Raw genomic sequence first — 19,277 nt, 5'->3', positions numbered from 1 at the left:
ATGCACTTTTGCATGCAGCATTTTGGTGGTTACACTAGTTATCAATGGACCAGCATTTCACATTTGCAATAGATTATATCACACTTACCTATCTTGCAATGTTAATCACTTAAATATGTCAGCTAGACAAATCATTACTCTACATTAATTGTGTTTGGTGTTGTGATTCTTTTTCCCATGAGTGTAAATGTGAACTGTTAATCTTGTGCCGCAATAGAACAACTTACTTCCCGCCATGATTATGTGTACTGGCCTGAAAACTTGTGTTAATTATTATTGTTTGTAGTATGAAAAATTAATCACTATAATTAATAATGGAACTTTGCATGTGTATTAGTCAACCAACATGTTGGTGTCGTGTACATCAATGAACAAACACCATCCCTCATGCAATTATATTTTCAGCTTTGCGGTGATTGAGACTAGTGTTATTGAGGTGAGACTATGAAATTCAGGTCAGAAGAAATTGCAGGGAAGAAGATGAGTACTTGGGTGCTGTCTGCAAAAATATTGGAAGGCGTTATGTCACCTGAGCAGACACTGGAGAATTTTATGAGTCAGAAATAGGCTGAGAAAACATCAGATTGCATGGAACTCCGCCATAGCCGGTCCTAAGCCCGGTTGAAAAAGGAGGAGGGGGAGGAGTAACACCTCATAAAAAAAACCTTGGTTCACCTGGCCCGGGTGATAGTACCTCGTGAGGGCCTCTTGCCAGGGACACGGTGAAGACCTCAACGGCAGTGAAGGCGGAGATGAAGATCATCAGTACGGTTGAACTGGCGGAAGAGGCAACCTTGCTTTTTGGGATACTATAAAAGCTATCGTTCAAGGTTATTTGGACAAAGGGCACGACGGTTCCACAAGTTAGTGGCGGTAACCCTACAGCGTCTGTTCCACATGTTAGTGGTGGCTGATCTATAAAACTCAGAAGTGGAACTCTGAGCTTAACCAGACTGAAATCTCAATTTCAGTCACAAACCCAGTCCAATTAAATCAACATGGATACAGCACCTTCAAAGACAAATTACCCCAGTGGGTCAAATCCCACGGTTGAAAACCCGCAAGTGGTCTATTCGGATTCTGGGGAGACCACAGAAGTGTGCATGGAGGTAAATCTGAGTACCTCAAAACCCCGTAATAATAAAATCAAACCAAAATCGAGAATTTGGCTAATGACATTGAATGTAAATTCTCTCTTAAAAATGGGAAAACTAAAAAACATCCTGGACAAATCCAGAGAACGTAAAATCAAAATTATTGCATTTCAGGAATCACGATATACAGATGAAAATCCTTCTGATTCGGAAGGATACAGGATATACAAAGGAAAACCTGGAAAATGAGCCATGGCAAATTGTTCACAATTTGGAACTGGATTTATAGTAGATACATCAATACTTGATTCAGTCGCAACTTTCAAATCTTACTCGGGTCGGCTCTCCACGATGACAATAAAATCAGCTAATAAGATATACACCCTAATCAACGGACATGCACCAACTAACATCACTAACAAAAACAAAATAGAAGAAGAATTCTGGAACCAATTAGATAATATTCTCCAAAAAATCCCAAATAACCATGTCAAAATCCTTATGGGCGATTTCAATGCACAAATCGGTAAAGAAAAGAAATATCGATATTGGTCAGGGCATACACAGACCAACCGGAATGGCATGCAACTCATTGAAATCTGCAAAAACCGTGACCTATTTTTCTAATCAACATTTTTAAAGAAAAGAGCCTCGAAAACGAAAACTTGGATCTCACCTAATCCATTACTAGGTGAATATCAGTTGGATCATGTAATGATCGCCCGCGTAAATACAGTAGAAATCATGAAACTTAAAGTCCTTAATGGACTAGACCTAGATTCCGACCATTACCCAACAAAATTCTCCCTAGATGTCATTCCAGAAAAAAGAAAATTCACTACGAAATCTCCACACCGTAAATATGATGTACAAAAGATAAATGGCAATCAATAATTTACAAAAGAAACGCAAAATCTATAACCACAAAATTGGCTACAACCGCAAGCAGGACTTTTAAATGCAGCTGAGACTGTAGCACCGCAAACAAGAACACGTAAACACCCATGGTGGACAGATGAGTGTGACCAACTGATAAATCTCAGACAACAGGCGTGGCAAAATTGGTTGTGCAACAAAAATCAAAAGACCCTGGAAGATCTCAAAGATACTAGGAAAACAGTCACAAAAGCAATACGAACAGTCCGTAAACAACTCGAAGACAAAAAATTGCAAGACATAGAGAATGATTTCAAGAAAAACAATTCCCGAAATTTCTACAGAGAATTCAAACAAAAATTAACAAAGTACTCTCCTCCATCACCCCAGTTCAAAAATGACCATGGGGACATTGCTCATACCAACACCGAAAACTGTGAAATTCTTGCAAAATACTTTTCTAAATTACTGAATTGTGAAAAGCCTGCAGAAAAATTTGAGTTCCATCGTACACAACGAAACCCAGACTCAAAGCCACCAAGTTTACAAGAGATTAAGGAGATAATTCAGTCACTGAAAAATAACAAAGCATCAGGAGAAGACCAAATCATCGCAGAATTATGGAAAAATGCAGGAGAAAATCTTATTGCAAAACTCAAAGAAATTACACATGAAATCTGGAAAACTGAAAAAATCCCCACAGATTGGAAGACTGCAATCATACATCCTCTGTACAAAAAAGGAAGTAAAACAGACCCCAACAACTATCGCGGAATCTCTTTATTGTCAATAACATACAAAATTCTGTCTAAGGCCCTACTAAACCGCGCAGAACCTCAGCTGGATTCAAAACTAGGCGAATACCAAGGTGGGTTCAGAAAAGGTCGATCATGCGTAGAACAAATCCTTAACTTGAAAAACTCAATGAAATATTTACATAGTACTTCAAACAAAAGTTATGTCATCACGTTTGTCGACTTTAAAAAAGCATATGACAGTATAGACCGAGAATCCCTTTTTGAAGTATTAGCAGAATTTGGACTAGATCAAAAGACAACAAACATCATAAAAGAAACACTCACGGAGACCAAATCCAAAGTAAAATTTATGGGAGAATTGAGCACAGAATTTGAAATAGACACAGGAGTACGACAAGAGGATGTACTGTCCCCAGTGCTCTTCAATTGTGCTCTTGAAAAAGTTGTTAGAGAATGGAGAAAAGCAGGTGCACCAACACACAGACTGGGACCAAGACATAAGGGCATAGAATTAGACTGTTTAGCATTTGCTGATGACATGGCACTGATTGCACAAGACATTACCGATGCACAGAAACAGCTAGAATTATTACAAGAACAGGCAGCTAAAATAGGATTACAAATTTCATTTGAAAAAACAAAATTTATGACTGACATCAAAGATGCACCTTCTGATCTCAAAATTGGTAATAACTACATCTCGCGAGTAAAAGAATTTAAATATTTAGGTGAATGGACTGCAGAAAATTGTAATGAAAAGAAATCTGTCAGATCAAGAGTCCAGAAAATGGAGATGGCGTTTCAGTTAACAAAAAACATTTACAACAAAAAGAGTCTCTCGTGGAACTGCAAAATACGACACTATACAACAGTAATTAGACCCGAAGCTCTCTACGCATCTGAGACACTAAACCTTCAACACAGAACACTAAAAGAGGAATTAGAAGTGAAAGAACGTAAGATAATGAGGAAAATCCTAGGACCAAGAACTAAAGATGGGGTACATTATCCAAAATCCAATGCAGAAATATATAAAAATATCTCCAAAATAACAGACACAATGCGGATGAGAAGAATCCAATACATGGGGCACTTAGAAAGAATGGACTCAAACAGGTTAACGTACAAAATCCATACATTTTTAAAGAACAAAACTACAAGACCGAACTGGTACAAACAGACAGAAAAAGACCTGAGAGAATTAGGGTCTCCAAATCTACATGATAGAAATGAAATCAGAAAAATCACAAACACACGGGGTTTTGAGAAAGAAGAGAGAAAAACTAACCGACACAGATGGTGTACGCAAAGAAAGCTAGCCCATTCGTTGTTTATGAAGGAATACTGGGCGAAAAGGAAGGCCAACAAATGTTGATTACGCGTGGTCCTAAGTGATCCATCCGCGAAGAAGAAGAAGAAGAAGATTGCATGGAGGACCATTAACAGACTGAGGGCTGAAGTGCGCAAATCTAACGAGAATTTAATGCATTGCTAACAAAAGAATAATGCAGCAACATTACCAAAATACTGACCTGGAGGGAAAAAAAGTTAAAATTGTCTTAATATTTGCCAAGTGAAGAAGTTGATAAATTAACAACTGACTAAATAAAATGAATGCCAGTTACCACAAGGAAATCGAAGACAATTCGTTTTTTAGTTTGACATACAAAAATGGAGGTGAATAACAATCTTTATTGTGAAATGGACAATATAAGTCTTATTTGTCTTCAGGAATGTATTGCAATGACTTGTTACACATTATTCCTATAAAAAATCTCATTTTTACCACATTCCTAAGCCTTCTTCAACTTACAACATCCCCAGGTACACTCCACTTGCTTTTCTAGTCTTACATTCTTTAAGTACTGGAAACTCCCTCGCCGGATTTGGCGATTTTGTGTGTGTGTGTGTGTGTGTGTGTGTGTGTGTGTCATAGTTTCTCACAATCCATTTTTTCCTTTATTGTCTATATTCTTTAAGCACTATTACACATGATCAATACACTTAGTAATTATCTGTACTGTTTATGTTATTGTTCCCAAACACAGGAAAAATGCTCCACCACCAACTGCACAGCACTTTTAATAAAAATTTGTGAAACAACAATAGTACTCCAGTGGCATCAAACATTTTCAAATAATAATTAAAATTATGTTTATTTGAAGAATGAAGACTGGATACACAAAGTGACAATATTTTTGTGTGCACAGTCAAGTACTCTGTTTTTTTGCAGTGGTAATTGAAATCAGTCCTTTAGCGTATTAGGAATGAGTTTCTACAAAATGGTCTTCAAAAACTTAAATTCTGAAGCCCAATAGTCAACACTTCAATGATTCATACATCAAGTGTCCACAACCTCAACACAATATTGTAATAAATACCTAGTGCTATTTACAATGGAAAGATAAGATACACCAGATCTGTAACAGTCTTTATATTAACTGGGAAATTTTAGTTATTAACAATAATATACAAGCATCTTCAACCAGATACACAAGTATGGCAAAGTACAGTTATGAGCAAGCGAAGAAATTTCATTTCACATTTTGAATTAAGAACAAATAACTTAAAAACTGTCTTCAACCATTTACATCAGATAGCATCTGATACTAGATTATCTGATATCTGCCTCAGTATTTAAAAAATTAATAGTAAAAATAATAGGTACTTTATTCCCAGGCAATGGTCTTATAGTCAAAAAGCCTAGCCTTGAAGCAGGAGAGTTCTTAATAAATAATATTTGAGATGACAACTATCTGTTGTGGTTGTTTTTGAGAGAGACTACAATTTTTTTCACATAACTAGAAATTAATTATTTCTATAATTTATAATTTTTTAACAAAGATAAAAGTGACAGAAAAAATACAACTGTTTCTGCAAGAAGTATGAAATCTATTTCAAGAAGAAAATTCTCATATGAGGGAACACAATACTAAAGTAGTTGGTATTATTGCTGATGTGCACATTGTATTTGTGAGAAAAAGTTGTTTAAACTGTCGTCAGTAATTTCAATACTAAACTGGACAAGTTCATGAAACACACTATACACGTAAGCATTTATTCAAAACATGTACACTCAATATATTAATTCTACAATCATTAAGAAAATTTCTTCAGGTTTCAGTTATCTCCACGCAGATGATGGCGGAAGCTATCAAATTTAAGGCAATAGTATTATCAACAGCTATAGCTTCTAATGCCGAATGGAGGGTGATTTGTGACGACGATGATCATAGTTCACTAACCTTCGTCCAACAAGGTATTTATCATTCTTAATATGTTCATATAGTTTCCGAAACTGTCGAATCTGAAACAAATTTATACATAATGCACTATATTTGAATGTCACTAAAGTGAAGTCACAAAATGCTTTGAATAAAGACAAAATCAAACAATGGAAAATCCAGGATGGAATGTAACAATATTATGAAAAGTAAAGTTGCTACTCACCATATAGCATCTCTGCTATATGGTGAGTAGCAACATTCCTTCTCACAATATTGTTTGAATGAACACAAAAATATGTCAGCAGGTGGTCAATAAAAATGCACAATTCTTTGCAAGACTGAACAGTCTAATTTGCAACTGTGCAGCACGAACTGTAAAATATGGAAATAGCTGACAAAAATTGAATTGCAGCTGCATTATTCTCAAATAAATTTATTCTAAAGAAAAAGTATACCTGATGACAGGGCATCTCATTCACTACACTTGAGTTTATCTTTGGTGAGAAGTTTCATGCACAATATTACTCTATACTACTCATATGAACTACAGTGATTTTCAATATGATAAATTGTCTGCTATGTCAGACAAGTCACAATGGATCAATGCTTGCTCCCGACTTTGTTTACCTACATGGTTGGGTGCAGTGTTTGGTAGCTGTCTCACCGAACACATACCCTGAAGATCCCAGCCTGGCCACCTATGAAACCAACATTTACCCAAACCCTGCTATACTGCAAGTGTATTCTTTCGATCTGCAATGTAGGTCCCACTGGAATGCTTCCCATGCAACCTTGCCTCTAAGCCACACAAACTAAATTTTCCTTTGGAAAAATGACAATGCACATATCCCGATATGTCACACATTCCTTTACATTGGCTATCGGTTCTGTTACATACATACATACATACATACATACATACATACATAATAATAATAATAATAACAATATTTGAATGTGAATTACCAACTCTTGAGACAATATCAAGAGTTCTTCTCGGGGCAAATAACTGTGTTTCAAAAGATATTTCTGAAAGCTGCATAATACTGTGTAATGATAATTTACAAATCCAACAGCATGTCAATCAGGCTGCACGGGGAAATCATTCATTGGAAGATTACTTGGGAAGTATCTTACAATAGGTAAAAATCATTTAATTCAAAAATAAACTGTACCCTACTAGACTTCCTAATGTGCATCAAAGACCCAGCACTCACTTATCAATATATTTCACGTGTTCATGGTGCATCACACAGATTTCCAGTTTTCTATGACAATGGAAACTCACAAACATATCACATATTCTTGAAGACCCTTGTTTTGTTTCCAGTTATGTGGAATCATCAGCATTTACTTAAATTTAAATATTTAGTACCATATGTAACACTGCTTAAACATTTTTTCCACATAAACAAGTCTTCCTGTGTTTTCTGACAATCATTTGTGCAAACAACAATAGCATTATCAGTCTGATAACCGTGTGTTTGTGTGGGGGGTGGGGGTGCGCGCACACGGGTTTTCGACAAAGGCCTTGTTGGCCGAGGGTTTATATTGTGACAGTCTTTTTGGTGTGCCTATCTGCGACTCAGTATCTCCACTATACGGTGAGCAGCAACTTTCCTTTTCGTAATATTGTTATTTTCACATATAAAGTTAGTCACCAAAAATATTTTGCTGTTTACAAATGTAAACTTAACTACATTGCACCAATTACACATGCTCATGTTTACCACCAGATGGCAACTTAGATGTATGCTCTTGGAATTTTAATTGCAAAACAGACAGTGCTTGCATGTGCACTGTGTTTTGTTATTGTAGATACCAAATTTTATTTGCATTTCATTTTGGTGATGTTCTCTCGTTTATGATTTATTGCTGAAGTGTTTGCAGCAATGGACGAAAGTAAAATGTTTTGTAGGAGTATTAGTTCTTACTAGTTGAATTTACAAAGATTTAACTGAAAATTAAAGCAATGAAAAATTCCCGCATTTCCCCCAGATGAAAAAATTCCTAGATTTCCCAATTGTCCTGGGGCGTATTCACCCTGTTTAAGGAAAGCAAAGAAAATTTGAATGACTGGAAACAGTTCGATCCTATTCTCCCCCCCCCCCTCCCCTCCCCCAACTCAGATCAGTGTCTTAATCACTACACTGTCTTTCTCAGTAATGTCAACTGAGTGTTAGATTGAAATTAAGTCTTGGTTCTTTTTTGATTTCACCAACAAAATCATCAAGATATAAAACTCAATAAGGACTACAGAGTATACAGGAAGAACTCTAAGCACATCAGATAAAATGTTTGGATCACAATACAAAAATAGCTGATAATAAAAGATATCCAACAATAATAAACCATTACAAAGTCATAGGAAAATTTAGTAAAAGAGTTCCTGAGAATAGAGGGAAAGACTAATTTTGAGAGCCTTTCAGGTGGAAGTTCTAAGACAAACTCATGATGTTGATATTGTTGATGAAATCATGAGACGACACCTATGACATGATAAAAATGACTGCCACACCTATGTGTATATTGATGAAAACCTCAAAGAACAAATTAACTTAGGCCTTTTTATCCGCAACTGCTTCCCAGTATCACCTTTTAGAGTACTCTGTTATAAAGAACAGTTCAAATTACATAAATAAGCAATCATTCCACGAGTCATATCTATTGAGAAGTGCTAGTATAAAAAAATAGCGACTGCTCTATCATCAGTGTTGTTTGAAACCTTTGTTTCTCCACTTTAGTAAATACGTTGCTGGCCACTGAAATTGCAAAATCATGAAGATGGCATGCAAGAAGCGTCACATTGGCATTAATTGAACAACATGCTACTTTATGCAAATTACTGGCAGTTCACCGCAATCACACAAAGCAGGTAGGAGTAACACTATCTGCAATCTTTATTTTGGAAAAAAATTATGAATTGGGTCTCTCACTCAGAAATTGCACTTGACTGTTAGTCGTTTATGAGGATATCATGTATCTCTCATGTAAGAAGGAGAAGCATCTTTAAGCATGTATCAAACAATGGAAATTCCAGGATGGAATGTAACAATACCAGAGAAGGAAAGTTGCTACTCACCATATAGTGGAGATGCTGAGTCGCAATAGGCACAACAAAAATATTCACACAATTATAGCTTTCGGCCATTAAGGCTTTTGTCAGCAGTAGACACACGTACACCCACGCACACACGCGCACGCACACACGCGCACGCACACACGCGCACGCACACACGCGCACGCACACACGCACACACACACACACACACACACACACACACACACACACAATCAAATGCAACTTGCACACACGGCTGCGGTCTCATACTGCAGATGTGTGTGTGTGTGTGTGTGTGTGTGTGTGTGTGTGTGTGTGTGCTGCTGACAAAGGCCTTAATGGCTGAAAGCTATAATTGTGTGATTCTTTTTGTTGTGCCTATTGCAACTCAGCATCTCCGCTATATGGTGAGTAGCGGCTTTCCTTCTCTGGTATTGTTTAAGCATGTATCTTAATTTGGCAGCAGTGGAATTGCTCCCTATCAACATTGCAGATTATCATTCCATGAGATTGCTGCTAGTTTTTGTTCCACGCGACCACACATAATGCTACAGAAAATCTAAACAGCTCCATGTGTCCAGTGCTTGAGAGGGCAGACACAGTTCACTGGGCCTTGCAGGATCACACAGCTATGTCATAAGCCTTTTGACAAGATATAGGCTTGTTTGGAGCAAGACACCACACCACCTGGAAAGACATGGCGCCACTCTGTGTGTGTGTGTGTGTGTGTGTGTGTGTGTGTGTGTGTGTGTTTTTTTTGTTTTAGGGCGCAAAACTGCTATGGTCATTAGCGCCCGGTCCGTGACTTAGGAAACAGTAAAAAATCGAAATTGAAAACCAGCAGCAATGGGAACGAAAGCCATAAAATTGGAGAAACTAAAAGCAGAAGGAAGGCTTAAAAATCCACTACAGAAAGGGGTTGGTTGTCCCCAAAAAAAGCTTCAAATGACTGACGTCATTTCACTGGCACTAATAAACTTGAGAACGCGGTCGGCTGAGCGCGTGTCATCTGCTAAAATCGACGATATATCAGGCGATAGCTGTAGACGGGAGCGTAACGGATTAAAATAGGGGCACTCAATTAAAAGGTGTCTTACCGTCCACAGCTGAGAGCAGCGGGGACAGAGTGGGGGAGGATCGCCGCTTAAAAGATGTCGATGGCTAAAAAGACAGTGCCCTATCCGGAGTCTAGTTAAAATTACCTCCTCCCGACGACACGTTCAGGAGGAAGCGGTCCAAGCACAAGGAACAGCTTTCACGTCCCGTAATTTATTATGGGTAAGTGTCGACCAATGCGTGTGCCATAAATGAACAACACGTCGACATAAAACGCTCCGTAGATTGGCGAAGGGAATCGATTGAATAGTTGGCCGAGGAAGAGAGACTGCAGCCTTGGCTGCAATATCGGCCGCCTCATTTCCACAGATACCAACGTGTCCCGGGAGCCAGAGGAACGCCACGGAGACGCTCCCCAGGTGGAGCAAGTGCAGACAGTCCTGAATCCAGTGGACCAGAGGGTGCACAGGATAAAGAGCTTGGAGACTGAGGAGAGAGCTGAGAGAATCTGAGCAGATAACGTACTGTATCCGCTGATGGCGGCGGATGTAGTGGACAGCCTGGAGAACAGCGTAAAGCTCCGCAGTATAAACCAAACACTGGTCAGGAAGCCGAAAGTGATTTGGGGTGTCGCCAACAATATAGGCACTCTCTACACCTAACGATGTTTTCGAGCCGTCGGTGTAAATAAATGTGGCGTCCGTCATTTGTGCACATAGAGCAGCAAATGCCCGACGATAAACAAGTGAAGGGGTACCATCCTTGGAAAATCGACAAAGGTCACGGAGCAGGCAGATCCGGGGACGGAGCCAAGGCGGTGCTGTACCCCAAGTTGTCAAGAAGGTTTTAGGAAAGCGGAAGGAAAGATAATGGAGCAGTTGACGGAAACTCTGTGTGTTGCGTTCTTGCTGGGCGCACCACTGTCAAAGCCTCTCTCTGCCACAACAATGGTCACCTTGCTGCCAGTCAATCGTGCTCCAGAAACTGGTATACTGTCAATGTGGATATTTGCAGAAATCCTGCATGGTGTTGAGAATGGCTCTCCTAAATCCATCAGTGCCATACTCATGTACCAATAATGTGATACAACCAAGACAACTAGCACTACCAAGGAATTATAAAACACAGTCTCGAGAGCCTAAAGTACTACCACTGTGAAGTCTAACAAATGCTGGTAGACATTTGTTGTTCTTACATGAGGCATAACAAGATCTTCTCAGAAACAAACATTCAAACATTATTTCAGAAGGAGAAATCCACTGCATAATCTTTCATTATATGGAGAATTTAGATGGTGTCACTCCTACCTATATTGTGCAGTTGAACTGAAATGCTCACCATTTGCATTTACAAGCATGTAATACACTTCACGACAATTTGTTGTTTGCTGCCTACCATCTTCAAGGTGCTGCAATGTTCGTGGTCTAAGCTGTATCATAAAGACAGATATTGCTAATGTTGAAACTTTCTGGCAGATTACAACTGTGTGTCAGACCGAGACAAGCTTGGGACCTTCGCCGGGCAAGTGCTCTACCGACTGAGCTACCCATCAAGACTCATGACCTGTCCTCACAGCTTCACTTCCATCAGTAACTTGCCTCCTACCTTTCAAGCCTTGCAAGTTTCACAAGAGAACTTTGTTAGGAAATGAGGTACTGGCGGAAGTGAACCTGTGAGGAAAAGTTGTGAGTCATGCATGGGTAGCTTGGTCAGTCAAGCACTTGCCCACGAAAGGCAAGGATCCTGAGTTCGAGGCTTGGTCCGGCACACAGTTTTAGTCTGCCAGGAAGTTTCATATCAGCACACACTACACTGCAGAGTGAGCATTTCAGATTGCTAATGTTCATTTTAAATAATAATGATGAAGATGATAATAACAACATAAGGATAAAATATGTACAGTTCCAAATGCAGAGATACAAACAAACAAACAAACAATAGGCCTTGCTGAGCTGATTTAAATCTTTATAGCCTCTGATGAAGCCTGCAACATTTGCACAGAAATATGCTTTTGACCGCAGCTAAAATACTAGCCATGAAAGTCTGCATTGTATGATCATACATATGTTCAGTTTGGAAAAGTACAATGGGTAATCAACATTTTAATTATCACATTAAGAAGTTGAAGTGCCAACCATGAAACCTAGTGGTTATGTTAGTTCTCCTTTACATATTCTGTGTGACTCTTTTTCTACATCTACATCTACATTGATACTCTGCAAGCCACCCAACGGTGTGTGGCGGAGGGCACTTTACGTGCCACTGTCATTACCTCCCTTTCCTGTTCCAGTCGCGTATGGTTCGCGGGAAGAACGACTGTCTGAAAGCCTCCGTGCGCGCTCTAATCTCTCTAATTTTACATTCGTGATCTCCTCGGGAAGTATAAGTAGGGGGAAGCAATATATTCGATACCTCATCCAGAAATGCACCCTCTCGAAACCTGGCGAGCAAGCTACACCGCGATGCAGAGCGCCTCTCTTGCAGAGTCTGCCACTTGAGTTTATTAAACATCTCCGTAACGCTATCACGGTTACCAAATAACCCGGTGACGAAACGCGCCGCTCTTCTTTGGATCTACTCTATCTCCTCCGTCAACCCGACCTGGTACGGATCCCACACTGATGAGCAATACTCAAGTATAGGTCGAACGAGTGTTTTGTAAGCCACCTCCTTTGTTGATGGACTACATTTTCTAAGCACTCTCCCAATGAATCTCAACCTGGTACCCGCCTTACCAACAATTAATTTTATATGATCATTCCACTTCAAATCGTTCCGTACGCATACTCCCAGATATTTTACAGAAGTAACTGCTACCAGTGTTTGTTCCGCTATCATATAATCATACAATAAAGGATCCTTCTTTCTATGTATTCGCAATACATTACATTTGTCTATGTTAAGGATCAGTTGCCACTCCCTGCACCAAGTGCCTATCCACTGCAGATCTTCCTGTATTTCGCTACAATTTTCTAATGCAGCAACTTCTCTGTATACTACAGCATCATCCGCGAAAAGCCGCATGGAACTTCCGACACTATCTACTAAGTCATTTATATATATTGTGAAAAGCAATGGTCCCATAACACTCCCCTGTGGCACGCCAGAGGTTACTTTAACGTCTGTAGAGGTCTCTCCATTGATAACAACATGCTGTGTTCTGTTTGCTAAAAACTCTTCAATCCAGCCACACAGCTGGTCTGATATTCCGTAGGCTCTTACTTTGTTTATCAGGCGACAGTGTGGAACTGTATCGAACGCCTTCCGGAAGTCAAGAAAAATAGCATCTACCTGGAAGCCTGTATCTAATATTTTCTGGGTCTCATGAACAAATAAGGCGAGTTGGGTCTCACACGATCGCTGTTTCCGGAATCCATGTTGATTCCTACATAGTAGATTCTGGGTTTCCAGAAATGACATGATACGCGAGCAAAAAACATGTTCTAAAATTCTACAAGAGATCGACGTAAGAGATATAGGTCTATAGTTTTGCGCATCTGCTCGACGACCCTTCTTTAAGACTGGGACTATCTGTGCTCTTTTCCAATCATTTGGAACCCTCCGTTCCTCTAGAGACTTGCGGTACACGGCTGTTAGAAGGGGGGCAAGTTCTTTCGCGTACTCTGTGTAGAATCGAATTGGTATCCCGTCAGGTCCAGTGGACTTTCCTCTATTGAGTGATTCCAGTTGCTTTTCTATTCCTTGGACACTTATTTCGATGTCAGCCATTTTTTTGTTTGTGCGAGGATTTAGAGAAGGAACTGCAGTGCGGTCTTCCTCTGTGAAACAGCTTTGGAAAAAGGTGTTTAGTATTTCAGCTTTACGCGTGTCATCCTCTGTTTCAATGCCATCATCATCCCGTAGTGTCTGGATATGCTGTTTCGAGCCACTTACTGATTTAACGTAAGACCAGAACTTCCTAGGATTTTCTGTCAAGTCGGTACATAGAATTTTACTTTCGAATTCAATGAACGCTTCACGCATAGCCCTCCTTACGCTAACTTTGACATCGTTTAGCTTCTGTTTGTCTGAGAGGTTTTGGCTGCGTTTAAACTTGGAGTGGAGCTCTCTTTGCTTTCGCAGTAGTTTCCTAACTTTGTTGTTGTACCACGGTGGGTTTTTCCCGTCCCTCACAGTTTTACTCGGCACATACCTGTCTAAAACGCATTTTACGATTGCCTTGAACTTTTTCCATAAACACTCAACATTGTCAGTGTCGGAACAGAAATTTTCATTTTGATCTGTTAGGTAGTCTGAAATCTGCCTTCTATTACTCTTGCTAAACAGATAAACCTTCCTCCCTTTTTTTATATTCCTATTAACTTCCATATTCAGGGATGCTGCAACGGCCTTATGATCACTGATTCCCTGTTCTGTACATACAGAGTCGAAAAGTTCGGGTCTGTTATCAGTAGGTCCAATATGTTATCTCCACGAGTCGGTTCTCTGTTTAATTGCTCGAGGTAATTTTTGGATAGTGCTCTCAGTATAATGTCACTCGATGCTCTGTCCCTACCACCCGTCCTAAACATCTGAGTGTCCCAGTCTATATCTGGTAAATTGAAATCTCCACCTAAGACTATAACATGCTGAGAAAATTTATGTGAAATGTATTCCAAATTTTCTCTCAGTTGTTCTGCCACTAATGCTGCTGAGTCGGGAGGTCGGTAAAAGGAGCCAATTATTAACCTAGTTCGGTTGTTTAGTGTAACCTCCACCCATAATAATTCACAGGAACTATCCACTTCTACTTCACTACAGGATAAACTACTACTAACAGCGATGAACACTCCACCACCGGTTGCATGCAATCTATCCTTTCTAAACACCGTCTGTACCTTTGTAAAAATTTCGGCAGAATTTATCTCTGGCTTAAGCCAGCTTTCTGTACCTATAACGATTTCAGCTTCGGTGCTTTCTATCAGTGCTTGAAGTTCCGGTACTTTACCAACGCAGCTTCGACAGTTGACAATTACAATACCGATTGCTGCTTGGTCCCCGCATGTCCTGACTTTGCCCCGCACCCGTTGAGGCTGTTGCCCTTTCTGTACTTGCCCAAGGCCATCTAACCTAAAAAACCGCCCAGCCCACGCCACACAACCCCTGCTACCCGTGTAGCCGCTTGTTGCGTGTAGTGGACTCCTGACCTATCCAGCGGAACCCGAAACCCCACCACCCTATGGCGCAAGTCGAGGAATCTGCAGCCCACACGGTCGCAGAACCGTCTCAGCCTCTGATTCAGACCCTCCACTCGGCTCTGTACCAAAGGTCCGCAGTCAGTCCTGTCGACGATGCTGCAGATGGTGAGCTCTGCTTTCATCCCGCTAGCGAGACTGGCAGTCTTCACCAAATCAGATAGCCGCCGGAAGCCAGAGAGGATTTCCTCCGATCCATAGCGACACACATCATTGGTGCCGACATGAGCGACCACCTGCAGATGGGTGCACCCTGTACCCTTCATGGCATCTGGAAGGACCCTTTCCACATCTGGAATGACTCCCCCCGGTATGCACATGGAGTGCTCATTGGTTTTCTTCCCCTCTCTTGCTGCCATTTCCCTAAGGGGCCCCATTACGCGCCTGACGTTGGAGCTCCCAACTACCAGTAAGCCCACCCTCTGCGACTGCCCGGATCTTGCAGACTGAGGGGCAACCTCTGGAACAGGACAAGCAGCCATGTCAGGCCGAAGATCAGTATCAGCCTGAGACAGAGCCTGAAACTGGTTCGTCAGACAAACTGGAGAGGCTTTCCGTTCAGCCCTCCGGAATGCCTTTCGCCCCCTGCCACACCTTGAAACGACCTCCCACTCTACCACAGGTGAGGGATCAGCCTCAATGCGGGCAGTATCCCGGGCAACCACAGTCGTAGTCCGATCAGGGGATGCGTGGGACGAGCTGGCCGTCCCCGACAAACCCCCATCCGGACCCCCACAGTGATGCCCATTGGCAACAGCCTCAAGCTGTGTGACCGAAGCCAACACTGCCTGAAGCTGGGAGCGAAGGGATGCCAACTCAGCCTGCATCTGAACACAGCAGTTGCAGTTCCCCCAAATAACAGATGGAGACCTTGGTTGTAGAAGTGTATTTCGGCGGTTCAGGAAAATTTCCACTTGGAAAGCACCTTCTTGTCACTCTGAGAATGCCCGCCACACAACAGTTCCTTCAACTGAGAAAAGAAGTCACTGAATGCCATATGAGGTACAGTGAGAGCAGACAGAGGAAGACAAAACTTTGCTCCTGTGCAGAATAAGCTGGGGCATTGTTGTGGAGCAAAGCAGCCCTTTCCCACAATGCTTTGTCTTGATGGACTGTCATAACTTTGTCATATTCGGTAGTAGCTTCTGTGATGGTCTGCCCCTTACAAGCGTCATCTGTTTAGTACCACACACCACGGCATTCCCACAAAACACTTAGCAACACCTTGCCCAACAACAGCTGAGTCTCTGCCTATTTCAGTGATACTGAATTCACACATTACCACCAACTGTGTTGTTTCTTTGACTCAGTGTAACAGAATATATCCAGAAATTGTGCATGGAGATTAGCTGGCCAAAGTAGTTATCTGAATTAGCCTGACATAGTTGCAATATTTCTGCTAACATTTGGAATGTATGTGAGTGGTTGCAGATCCCAGGACCTCATGTTCAAAATGTCATGCAAAACATCGAAAACTGATCCGCGAATGACTTTCACTTCTTCCACTAATAGTCTCAATTGTGTTAAGCAGGTCATTGAGAACCGAGGTCTTCACTTCTCTAGCAGTTCCTTTTTTTCACAGACATAGCTCTAACACTTCACTGTTTATCATTTGTACTTGTGTAACCACAACAGAAGTGTCTGTACTATCTTACCACTGTGTCATATCATTGTGCACCATTAACATACACTGCCACCAACTCCACATGCACTGCTGCAGCATTGTTCTCCTTCCTATTCAGAAATTTAATTCACACAAAATTCTTCAGTTCACCAATGGGCTGCACAATTTCGTTCTGCCTCTTCTACTGGTGTGCTACGGTATTGTGGAGTAGGCATTTTACTGAGTACCAGTACTAAAGGCAAGTGCCTATATGTAACTATTTTTTGAAGTGATAATTAAACTTTATGACTATCTCTCACAAGCTAGATTTAAGTTGTTGGTGTTGGTGGTGGTGGGGGTGGTGGTGAGCTCTTGTACGTCCTCCCCAATACCATTTACCCTTTTACAATAGAGCACATATAACAAAAATTAATTTTAAATTAAAATAGAGATAAAAGTTTTTCTTACCTGGAAAACTATAATTCCTGCTGTGAGTGAAACGAGCAGCAGGAATGGATATAGTCGCCTTGCAATCAGATTGCGCAGCTGTGGATTGGCTACAAATAATGGCACTAGGCCATGAGCTACAACATAGGGCACTGCTAATGCCAGCCCTAAACAAGAGATAATAGGTGCTGCCAACTCACGCATAACAAATCCCAAGTTCATATCACGTATACCATCCCTATATGTGCGCTCAATAGCACGACGCACGTGCCACTCTGGACCCATCATTATAATTGCACATGCAATTTTTGTATACAGAACACCTAGTGCCCAGTCCTGCCACACAAAAAGGACTGGTGTCTGATCCAGTGGTACTCTTAGAGGAACCACTACAACCTGTAAAGAAAGATCGGTGTTACATAATGATTTTTACTTAAAGGAAATAAGTGCCACTCAACTAATAATTTTGTCAAATTATGAATTCAGCCACTAATGCAGCAGAAAGGATAAAGAATAATCACTTAAAGTAAAATTATTACCACTCTCACTGGGATGTCACAAAAGTAACTTTGAGAGGAAGAGAAGGAGTGATAGAACACCAGACACATGGTAAGTTGCTCTTTCATACCTACCGTGTCTACATAATTTCTCATAAGAACAAGTGATTTCTGCAAGACTGATTTAATTCCCAACTAACAAACTTCCTAGTACCAGGACATGCCTCACTTAAGTTACAATAATCTTGTTGCTGAGCACTAGTGTAACTCAACTGCTCATTTTCCCCAGACTAACGAGGGGTACCAAAGAAACAAATTTGTCTCTCCTCTGATATAAGACTTTAATAAAAGGTCATTTTCATCCCCTTCATATTGCAAGAAGACAATCTGGAAGCAGTTTTGCTTAATGTTAACACTTTTAGACAGCACTTCTAAAATTTAACACCCCAAAAAAGGTAATAATGTTAAGTCCACTTTTAATAAAGACCATTGGAGACAGAAAAGCTATACCGAAACAAGTGAGAAGTAACACCATTAAAAAAATCATACAGAAATTTAAAAAAATCATACTTAAATATGTCAGTAATATTACTGAAAATTATTCTTTCACAAGAAAAAATGTTCAGCACAAAGAGGGGGAAGAAAATTAGAGTTGCAAAGGAGTGAAAACTTACCAGCTCCAGCAGAAGGCCAAACAACAGTGGGACTAAACCAAGTAGGATAGAGCAGGCTGCCACAGCACGGGCACCATAGATACACCATTGTCGTAAACAACTTAGGATTGCTGCCCGACCTTGTGGCAGCCAACTGAGTGCCAGTGCGATAGCACGTGCAACTAGCCAGCACAAGTATGTGCCTGCAGCTGCAGTGTACAGTTCATGCACTCTCGCTGTACCATTTGTACCAGGACGCGTTGCTGTTATTGGTGATGCACTGACTCCTGGTGGCTGTTGTGGGAGGCACATTGCTGTAACTTCACGTCCCAACCAAACTGGTACTGTCAAGGCAACCAAACTGGCTGCGACTAATGTAACACACACACAAGCAAGCAGACCAACAAGTCGTGCCGCAAACCAGCGCGGACGCTCGTATGGTTGGAAGCCGGATGGTGCATCCCTCTGAAGGAGTGCTTGATGTGCAGCTCCCAGCCCACCACCTGCGAGGGCAGCAGGCAGAGGTACCTGCTCTCCTGCAGGCTGCGGCTGCTGCTGCTGTTGTCCTCCAGCAGGTGTACGGTCACGTTCATCACCCAGTAGATAAGGTCGCAGATCAAGCAGCCATGCTACTGCACAACACCAAGCTCGTACAAGAGCTTTCAACCATGTTCGTGTCTGTGACTGTTCTAGCAGAGCTGGTAGTATCACCTGTAAACACAACAGGAATGATTTGATGAGATGTTTTTTGTACAGCAAGGCAATTTCTTCATAATATCAGTGATATCATGGATATCCTACTAATATTTT

At 40.9% G+C, this 19,277-nt stretch overlaps 1 protein-coding gene across 2 annotated transcripts in view; it reads right to left on the bottom strand.

Annotated features, from left to right (window-relative positions):
* Positions 1 to 4,857: 4,857 nt before the first annotated feature.
* Positions 4,858 to 19,277, bottom strand: part of LOC126475156 (E3 ubiquitin-protein ligase MARCHF6) — a 43,521-nt gene continuing 29,101 nt past the window's right edge. For both annotated transcript variants that reach the window (XM_050102775.1, XM_050102776.1), the window contains exons 7-9: positions 18,489 to 19,178; positions 17,339 to 17,713; positions 4,858 to 6,035 (exon numbers count right to left, since the gene is read on the bottom strand). In XM_050102775.1, the coding sequence (XP_049958732.1) occupies positions 5,922 to 6,035; positions 17,339 to 17,713; positions 18,489 to 19,178 (1,179 nt within the window). In that variant the 3' untranslated portion in view covers positions 4,858 to 5,921. The remainder of the gene's footprint in view (positions 6,036 to 17,338; positions 17,714 to 18,488; positions 19,179 to 19,277) is intronic.

The sequence above is a fragment of the Schistocerca serialis genome, chromosome 4 (genome assembly GCF_023864345.2).
Source record: "Schistocerca serialis cubense isolate TAMUIC-IGC-003099 chromosome 4, iqSchSeri2.2, whole genome shotgun sequence".
NCBI classification, from domain to species: Eukaryota; Metazoa; Arthropoda; class Insecta; order Orthoptera; family Acrididae; genus Schistocerca; species Schistocerca serialis.
The sequence above is the reverse complement of the archived record's forward strand: the minus strand, read 5'-3'. Positions and strand labels throughout refer to the sequence as shown.